Source organism: Macrotis lagotis, chromosome 1 (assembly GCF_037893015.1).
Source record: "Macrotis lagotis isolate mMagLag1 chromosome 1, bilby.v1.9.chrom.fasta, whole genome shotgun sequence".
NCBI classification, from domain to species: Eukaryota; Metazoa; Chordata; class Mammalia; order Peramelemorphia; family Peramelidae; genus Macrotis; species Macrotis lagotis.
The window spans coordinates 520,847,259-520,857,312 of NC_133658.1; the positions used below are offsets into that span (position 1 = coordinate 520,847,259).

The 10,054-nt window shown below is 35.7% G+C and overlaps 1 protein-coding gene across 1 annotated transcript in view; it reads left to right on the plus strand.

Moving 5' to 3' along the window:
• The window catches only part of CFAP47 (cilia and flagella associated protein 47), a 931,170-nt gene that overhangs the window by 114,042 nt on the left and 807,074 nt on the right, over positions 1-10,054 (plus strand). The window contains exons 19-20 of the mRNA XM_074210630.1: positions 192-269; positions 4,961-5,105. Of these exons, the coding sequence (XP_074066731.1) occupies positions 192-269; positions 4,961-5,105 (223 nt within the window). The remainder of the gene's footprint in view (positions 1-191; positions 270-4,960; positions 5,106-10,054) is intronic.

Below are 10,054 nucleotides of genomic sequence, written 5' to 3' on the forward strand. Positions count from 1 at the left end.
TTCTCTCACAGACATGAATTATAAGTAGCATCAATTAAAAAGGGAAATGTGATAACAAATTAGATTGAATTTACAAGGTAACCTGATACCCTGAGTTCTTTCATATTAAACATTATGAAATATTGTTTTAAAGGCAATATTGATAGACAGTGTTTTATTCTCATAACATTTCATGTTTTCTTAAAAATTAGGTAATAATACGCCATGGAAAAGAATTAGATCTTAGGATTGGTGGCACTATAGAGATTGTGGATGTAGTTATCAGTCTGGTGAGTATGCTAATTGTTGGTGTATTCATTTGCTCTGAGTATTATTTTTATTGATTCTTTACTCATCAACTTTATTTCTTTTATCTCATTATTTTAGTTCTATAATATAATATCTTTGTTCATAATAAGATACTGCTGTTAATGATCATTGCAAATTGTTGGTGAGCATGTTGTTAGGATTGGTTGAAGAGCTTAATATTTGAAAGTCTGCTTTTAAGTCTTTGTCACCAGCCCTCATCCCTTGCACATCTGCTCCCACTGCGCTTCCTATAGTCATATTGAAAACCAATTGATTGAATTAGAATTTTGTTTAATGCTTTGCCTCAAAGAATCCTCTATTTCTTCTGTTCTCTCTGCTAGGAAAATCCTTTACTTTACCTTATTATATTATGACTGCTTTAATATTCTGCTGTGATACATTCTATCTGAACTCCAGTTCAATATCTCCAAATATCAGAGAGACATTTTTATCTGCATGTTCCAGGTAGATTGATGATTCACCCTCAATAGATTCAGAACAGAGCTAATTATATTTCTTATGAAATGTACTTCTTCTGTGATCTTCCAAACTTTTTGTTTGGGGCACTGTAATTTTTCTTTGAATCCACTTCTACAACCTGGTAGTCATTCTTTGCTCTTCACTATCACATATCCACCCCAACCAAATGCTACAATTTATTGATTACATCATTAGCCTTCAAATCTTTCTACTCAACCACAAACAACTAATCCAGGTCTTGATTATTTTTATTATTTATTTTTCCTGGACAACTGCAACAGCATCATAATTACTTCTGTGGAATATAGCCTCTTCCTTCTCTTGTCCATGTTTTTCCACAGCTGCTACATTGATAAATTACTTTTTTGAGCTTGTCATTTCCTTACTCAAGAAGCTTCAGTGGTTTCTTTGATGATAAGATGCATCATTTAAAAACTCTTCACAGTCTGGCTTCAGCCTATCTTTCCAGACTGATTATGTATGACTTTCCATCATAAACTTTTCACTGTAGTCAAATGGGTGCCACCTACTAGTGCTTTTTCCTGGACATAATCGTTTCTCTCTCATTTCTATGCAGTTAGACAGGCTGTTCTTCATGAGTTACTATTTATAAAGTGTTTAGCACAGTTACTTTAACATAGTATTATGTGAGTTTATTCCCTCACCTTCCCTGGAATATTCTTCCTTACTTCTACATATTGAAACTTATAGTCTTTTCAGGAATCATCTAAAGGGTTACCTCCAAGGCAAAAGACACCGAGGAAGAATTTAGCATTGATTGTAGTGAGTGTACCTTCACTGTCGTTGAATATATTGGATATGGTGCCTGAGGGAAAGGCACCCTTGCCTGGCTTTTGTATATAAAGCCGCTAGGAATCACTGGTCTGAGTCAATGTTTAATCTTCTGAAATAACCTATTCAATTCTAAATATGGTTTCATTTCCTAAAACTAGTCTAGCCTATATGGAAGATATTGCTTCTATCATATCTAATTCCTTGATGACTAGATCCTCAAGGTCTTCTAAAAGATCTCTAGCACTTAAAAGACTTATGGGACATTACTAGATAACTCTTAATATTGGAAGCATGAGTCTGGCATAGACAATACTATAAGAACAAAAAAGCAGAAAGATAGTAAAATGACAACTAACAATATAATGCCCTTTTGAAGGTATGACAGAAGAACAGAATATGAAAGGAATGAAGATCAGACATTAGTCTTTGCCTCTCCACTTCAGAAGTAATGTGTCTTAAGTCCAAGTGGTAGATGATGCCAAATCTTTGCAGTTCACAGTCAGAATTCCAATATAAAGTACTGATAATGAATAAGAACAGTACTGGTAACATCATGACCATAGCGTGGATGATGATACTTTTGATACAGATCCTGCATTGCCTCATGGATCAGGGTCATCTTTGCCACTGTTCATGCCAGTGATCACCCAATTAGGTCCTATTCCATTTCTTATTCCACTGCCTGATTCCTTCTTTTTCATCTGCTATTGGGTCCTCTCCCACCCATCTTCCCCCTTCTCTGCTGGCATCAATTGCTAATTCCTTATGACAGGTGTTAGAAATGCCTCTCTACCATCATTCTGTGTTTAAAAGACTGCTTCCTCTGTGTCAGAGTCCCAAGATTCTCCTTCTCTTGTGTCAGTGCTGAACACTGAGCCCTTATGCTAACTCAAATTCTGCCATGGGCACTGCCATTGGTGAGGTCTGAGGCTTGCTTTCATGCCAAGATCAAGCTCTATTCCATGCTGAACTGAATTATGTCATAATACTACTACTGCTAGGGTCAGAGTGGCTTGCCCCTCTGTGGGGGTGTTGAACATTGCTTCCTTGTGCCAGACTAAATCCTTCCATGGATGCTGTTTCCCTCCTTAAACTGAGACCTACATTTGGGTAGAGAGGGAGACACCTACCCATCCCTTATCAGAAGTCACAAAAAATAGAATTACAGTTCACAGAAGCTCTCCCACAATGACTCCAACCTGGCGAATTGCTTGGGACATTTCTCTATAGCTCAAATTCTAGAGAAGTCTTCGGACTCCTAGAGAGTGGAGTTGCCTCTTGTCCTTTCAAGTGTCTCTTTGATAAAAGAGTCCCAGCATATCCACCTGACACTGTTCTTTATGGTGACTAGGTGGCACAGTAGATAGAGTTCCTTAAGTTGTGAAGACCCAAGTTCAAATCCAGCCTCAGACACTCCGAAACTAGCTGGGTGACCCTGAACAAATTGCTTCTCCTCTGTTTGCCTTTGCTTCCTCATCTGTAAAACAGCAATAAAAATAGCAGCTACCTTCTAGGGTTGTTATGAAGATGAAATGAGATAATAATTGTAAATGCTTTGCATAGCATCTGGTGCATAGTAAGTGTTACAAAAATGTTAGCTAGTGTTATTATTAAATGACATATTATAAAACCTCAAACAATTCCTTTAGCTCAGTTCTTATAAAACTACAAAGTTCTAGTCTTTAGGGAGGCCTAATGCAGTTAACGATCCTGGAAGTCACTATCATCCTCAAATACAAAATTATGCAAATCCAACAAACATTTATCATCTTTAGGACAATGATAGTAAAGATATAAAACTCATTCATATTGCTGAATGCTACCACAGTTTGCTTTCTAATTCTCCTTGGGGTAAATAGAAATGCTTTACAGAATATGACCAGCACCAGAAGAAGCAGTAGGGATTTCTAGGCTCACTTTTCTCTGCATAGCTCTTCCTCTACTTCATAGAATCCATTTTGATTCAATATTGCCAGTCATGCCAAATGTTTTGGCCTGATTCAGAACTATTTGACATTTCACTTTTAGGATTGGAGTGAAATATGAGATACTTTAAGATCATGTAACAGTTAGTAAAAAGAAGTTTACTTAGTCAGACCATAGAAAGTATATTCAGTAAGGATAAAGCATTTATTTACTTGAGTGCAGTTTTCCTGACTTTTAGGTTGGACGTATTGTCCAACAACAACCTGAGGAAGATTCACCTGACTTTTGTATTTAGGCTGCCAGGAAACTATCCTAATGTCACTTGATCCAATTAAATAGTAAGGATGGTTTCAATTCCTAAAACTAGTTCAGCATATATGGCAGATGTCATTCTACCTCAGAAGTGAAGAATTTGGAGGTAATATTTAGGTATAGGAGATTAGAGGCCGCTATTGTTTTATAGATCTTTGTTTGGAGACTGACAAAATCATTAACCATATTTGTTCTTACACCCTCCCCAAGAATATAAAACCTTGTTTTGATTTTTTTTCAGAGTTGGAGTAGGAAATGTGCTATCCAAAAATCAGAATGAGGTGATGGTTTTCAGTTGCACATTTTTTAGGTTTTTGCAAGGCAATGGGGTTAAGTGGTTTGCCCAAGGCCACACAGCTAGGTAATTATTAAGTGTCTGAGGCCAGGTTTGAGCTCAGGTACTCTCGACTCCAGGGCCAGTGCTCTATCCACTGCACCACCTACATGCCCCTAGTTGCACATTTTTAAAAATTAATATCTTTAATCATCTATATGATTAATCTTGCAGCCAGATACATGTCATCTCCTATAAGTTCATCACAAGGGCTTATCATAAATCCCATAGCACCTGGTTCACTTTAGAAAGTAGTCCATGTTCAGTTAGTTGCATGAGTTATTGTATGTATATTTTGACAATGTAATCACTCATTCTCATACTGTGACTTACAGATTATTATCTCCACAAATTTTGATGATTGCCATTACCCGTTGAGTGGAAAGGTGTTAGAAAAATCTTTTCTGTCAGTATCTCCGGTGTCTTTTGATTACCCCACACATCACTCCCCATTCCCCACACTACTGCTAGCACCATAAGTCCAAGATCTTGCAATTTCTTCCCTAACTTATTCTGGTAACATTCTAGCTGGCCTCTTCATCCATTCTCTACCCCTACAATATTTCTTGTGAATTGCTAACAATTTTATGTTCCTTTCACTGATTTTTCATCATGTTATTTGATGTAGGGTAATTGTAGTCACATTTTTAAAAATTTGCTATATAATAAACAATATTAATGAAAAATGGTATGAACCTTCTTTTGTTGGTACAGTTCTACTTTTGAAATGTTTGACAATGTAATTTTAAGTTTGTATGAGTTGTTAATTTTGTTTCTGTATTTCCTATTTTGACTTTTTTGTTTTATTTTATTTTTAAATTACAGAACTTAATAAACTTTCAAGGTGTTTATGTTGGCTCTAAAAAGGTTATACCATTTTTACTAAATAACAAAGGTATAACACGTGCCCGAGTGGAATTTGATTTATCAAACTATAAAGATTTTACATTGGAATTTAAAGACCATGAAGGTATTTCTTTTCAACAAAATGATTATGTTAAAGAAAAAAATATTTGAAACTTGAAAAAAATTTTTTATCAATAAATTTTTACCAATAAATGTTGTTATAGTAACTTTCTTTATGACTTTAGAATAGCATTTTCTTACCCTGCATTAATATGACTTTAGTTGAAGTAAAAGTTATTTTGCCTTTTCAAAAATAATTGACTATTATGTGTAATGCCTTATGATAATTACTATGGGGTGGTCACAAAGTTTAAAACAAATGTTCCTAAATCCTTTTGATTATGGTACATAATCTAGAATGGTGTCATCTGCAACTGTACACCAATCTTAATAATTTTTTAGTGATGTTGTGAGAGTAAATATTTGATTGTTTAGTTGAATGGTATAGATAACAGAATCAGGACAGAAAAAATCATGATGGTGATTAGACTGAATTTAAAAAGGTGAAATTTAGGAGTGAAAAACATAAAAGTGTAGATTCAGTTTGAAAAAAAAAATAAGTCTTGGAAATACAGAATAAGGGAGGTTAAGGGAGACAAAGAGTTTGTTTACATAAGATCTGGAGTTTTTAGTGGACTGAAAACCCAGTATTTAAGTCAGAAGTGTAATGTGGCAGCTAAAAATAGCTAATGCTATTTTGACCTACATTAAGAGAGACATAATTTCAAGTAATAAAGAGTTTTACTTGTCTTTTGTCAGAACTTGTCAATAGTATTGTGTTCAATTTTGTATACCACAATTTAAGATGGAAATTGATGCCCAGAGGAATAATAGATTAAATGATTTAACCAAGAAGACTTAGCCAGTATACATAATAAGTAGAATTTGAGTCTAGGTCTTCCTCACTCTGCAGTCCTTTCTATTCACTATATATTGCCTCACAAAAGACCTTGCCCATAGATGGTAGTTTATCTGTATCTGATGAATTGAATAGTTTAATGTTTTATTTTATTTTTCATCTGTTCTTTTCATTTTTGACTGCATCATTTGTTTGTTAGAACTTTCACCTTTCTAGAGGGCATAATTATATCTGTTTAATTCTCTTTTTCACATTATTTAATCCAATGCTATGCACAGTTAATTGCTTGCCCTTGGTAGAAACTCACTAAACTGTTTATTACATCATATCAAGGGTTACTGGAATAAAGTGAATCAAAAATTGAAAAAAGGAGCCATGGAAATGTGCTTAGGAAGGTTTGAATTTAGGGCTTACCAGTTCCTTTCTGATATTCTTTTTTTATTTTTTTATTTTTATTTTTAGGTTTTTTTTTTTTTTTTTGCAAGGCAAATGGGGTTAAGTGGCTTGCCCAAGGCCACACAGCTAGGTAATTATTAAGTGTCTGAGACCGGATTTGAACCCAGGTACTCCTGACTCCAGGGCCGGTGCTTTATCCACTGCGCCACCTAGCAGCCCCCCCTTTCTGATATTCTTGAATTTGTAGATGATAAGCAGGGAAACGGTTGATAGTATGACTTCAGAAAACTAAAAATACTTACAATAGTTACTTTTGAATGTCTCTTTAAATTAAAAATAATGGAATTTTAGACTTAGTTGGAAACTTATCAGCCATTGAGATTAATTCTCATCTTTGAAAGGTAATCCCCTCTGGACCACACCTGTTAAGTAGCAAACTGGCCTCTGATTGAAAATTTCTAATGAAAAGAAAGCTTCCATCTCCTGAGAAAGCTTAACTTTTGCATATATCTAAGATTTGGATATATCTAAGAAGATTGTTTTAAATATCCAAACTATCTGCTTCTTTTCAGCTCCTCTCTGCCACTCCTGGTTCTGCACACTGGGACCAGATAGTCTTATGTCTAATAAGTTTTCATAGCCCTTCAATTTCTTGGCCAGTTAAAATCACCCTCTGAGATTCTCTTCTTCAGACCAACTATTTGATGGTTCTTCAGCTGATTCTTCAATGACATATATGCAAAGAGCTCACAACCCTGATCAATCTTCTCTGATTTATCAATTTCCTTCTTAAATTATGGCACTCAGAAATGAACCCAATATTCTAGAGGTGGTCTTATCGGGTAAAAGTACAGAGGGACTAACCTCCTTCTTATTCCTGGAAACTATGTTTCTCTAGGTGGATTGTTAAGCCTAGTGTTAAGAAGACTCATAATCTTGTGTTAAATTTGGCTTCAATCACTTAGTTGTGTCACCCTGGGAAAATCACTTACCCCATTGACCTTGGTTTCCTCATCTGTAAAATGAGTTGGAGAAGGAAGTGGCAAACCACTCCAGTATCTTTGCCAAGAGAACCCAAATGGGGTCACAACTAAAAATGACTGAAAACAACAACCAAAAATTTCAACCTCCACTGAATCTTTTATCTCATCAAAGATGGGCTGTCTCCAACAGTGTAGACTACTGTGTAGAATAATTAGTATTTATATAGTTCTTTCAAGTTTGCAAAGTGCTTTTCATATAGTATTTTATTTGATAATCTTGCCTGTTCATTCTGTGTGTTCCTCCCTCTTCAGCAAGACTATAACAGGAAACTTGGGTAAGAGCTCATAAGGTTCTCTTGACATTGCAACGATACAAATGGAGCGCATACTATGTACATCCCTTGTTTGTCATTTGATCAACTTATATTCTTTAATTACACTCCTTCTTCCATGTAATTCCTTGTTTATAATATATGGCAATCTGCTTATGCTCATTATTTGTCATACAATTGTCCTTTAGGTGAATTTTAACTTTATTTCTTTGGATAGTGCAATATTCCATGACTTGATACCATAAAAACTCACTATAAGAATATTGATATTAAAAAAAGATGGGTCTTTGCTTCAGGGAGAAAGTGATATCAATAAAAGCATTGTGTAGTTTCCCAATGGGAATCAGATTTCTCCTTTCCTCCTGTTCAATTATGGACTTAAATAATTTTTCATTTGTAGGATCTCTCTAAGGCATATACTGATTGATGTACTTGTCCATCCAACTGGAGAACTGACATTTATCATTCTCTTGGTTTTTCTGTATAGTTCACTTGTAATTTTGGCTCACTGGTTTTATCAAGGGAATTGGAGTAAGCTTGCTCTCCATTACCATTTATATTTATTAGCAACTATTTCTATTACCATTCTCTATAGCCAACTATTCTAACCAGGTCTACTACAAATTTATGTTACACAACTTCAACTGGTCCTTTGTGCTCTAGGCAATCCTTCTTACCTCCAATTCACTAACCAATTGTTCACAGTTGCACTTCCAAATCTTTTCTTCTCAAATCTCCCATAGCCTCTTCTCCCCATCCTTTCAGCTGAAAACAACTGCCTCATATTTTACAGAAAATTACATATTTTCCTTACACATTTTCCTTGCATATTTTACAGATTGTCTTGAGCACTTCTTTCTTCTCTTTTCATCATCTTATATCACTCAGATTCTTCTGATATTATTTTCATCATCACCCTTATATAATACAAAGAGGGAGCCTTCTGTCTGCACAAGGGATCTCATTGTATACTGTCATTTCCAACAAATTGTCCTTTCTATAATCTCTACTCTCAATCGCTCCCTGTCAAGAGGCTCTTTCCTTATTACCTATTAATTTGCCCATTTCTCTCTCTCTCTCTCTCTCTCTCTCTCTCTCTCTCTCTCTCTCTCTCTCTCCCTTACTTAATCCTACTTAATGCCCACTAACTGCCATCCTCTGACTCTCCTTCCACTTGTGGCTAAATTTCTTGAGAAGACCATCTATAATCGATGTCTCCATTTTTCTTTCTTCTTTCTCTCTTTTTTAACTCTCCACAATGAGGCTTCCATCTTCATGATTCCACTAAAACTGTTTTCTCTAGTTAATGTTTATCCTTCAAACTCAAAGAAGACCAGGACATCAGGAAGATAATTCCATGACAAGCATATGAATGGGATTTGAGTAAGGTGGTGCTGTGCTAAATCTCACTTTCTCCTCCAGTGACTTCTGTGACCAGTGGTCAGATATGAATCAGGATAACTGGAGATGGCCCTGGATATGAGGCAATCAGGGTTAAGAGACTTGCCCAAGACCACACAGCTAGTAAGAGTCAAGAGTCTGAAACTGGATTTGAACTCCTGTCCCCCTGACTTGAAGGTTGGTGGTCTATTCACTGCACCATCTAGCTGTTCTTTCTCTAGTTACCAATGATCTCTTAATTTCCAAATTCAATTGTCTTTTCTCAGTTATCATTCTTCTTGGCCTCTTGTCAGCTTTTGACACTATCAATCACTTTCTTTTCCTTGATACTCTCTTTTCTCTAGGTTTTTGAGACACTATCCTTTCTTGGTTCTCATCCTCTAAATGCTCCTTCTTAGTCTCCTTTGCTGGATCTTCATTCAGTTAGAGCTTTCATGTCCCATAGGTGTCCCATAGGCTTCTTTCTGGGATCCCCTTCTCTACTCCCTTTATTCTATTTCTCTGGTGATTTCATCAGCTCCCATATATTTCATTACCATATCAATTCTTATGTTTCTTGTATTTACATCTTCTGCCCTAACTTCTTTGCTGAACTCCAATGTCTCATCTCATTGTTTTTCAGACAGCTCAAACGGGATGTCTTGTGTTAAATATCTTAAAATCAAGTAGAAAATTGAACTCATTATCTTTTCCCTACTCCTACTCCTAATTTCCCTATTACAATTATGAAAGGCAGCAAGTCGTTTAGGACTGCAATCTAGCTATAATCTTGAATTTCTCACTGTCATTTTCCCCTCATATCTAATCTATTTTCAAGGATTATTGATTTCACCTTTTGCAACATCTCTTGAACTTATTCTTTTTCCTTCTAACTGGTACTGTCATCTCTAGTACAGGGCCCCATTACCTTATTCTTGGCTATTGTAATTGCCTGCCTGCCTCAAGCCTCTTCTCACTCCAAATTATCCTCCATCTGCTAAAGTGATTTTCCTAGAGCACAGGTCTCATTATATCAATGTGACTCCTTATCCCATTTCCACCT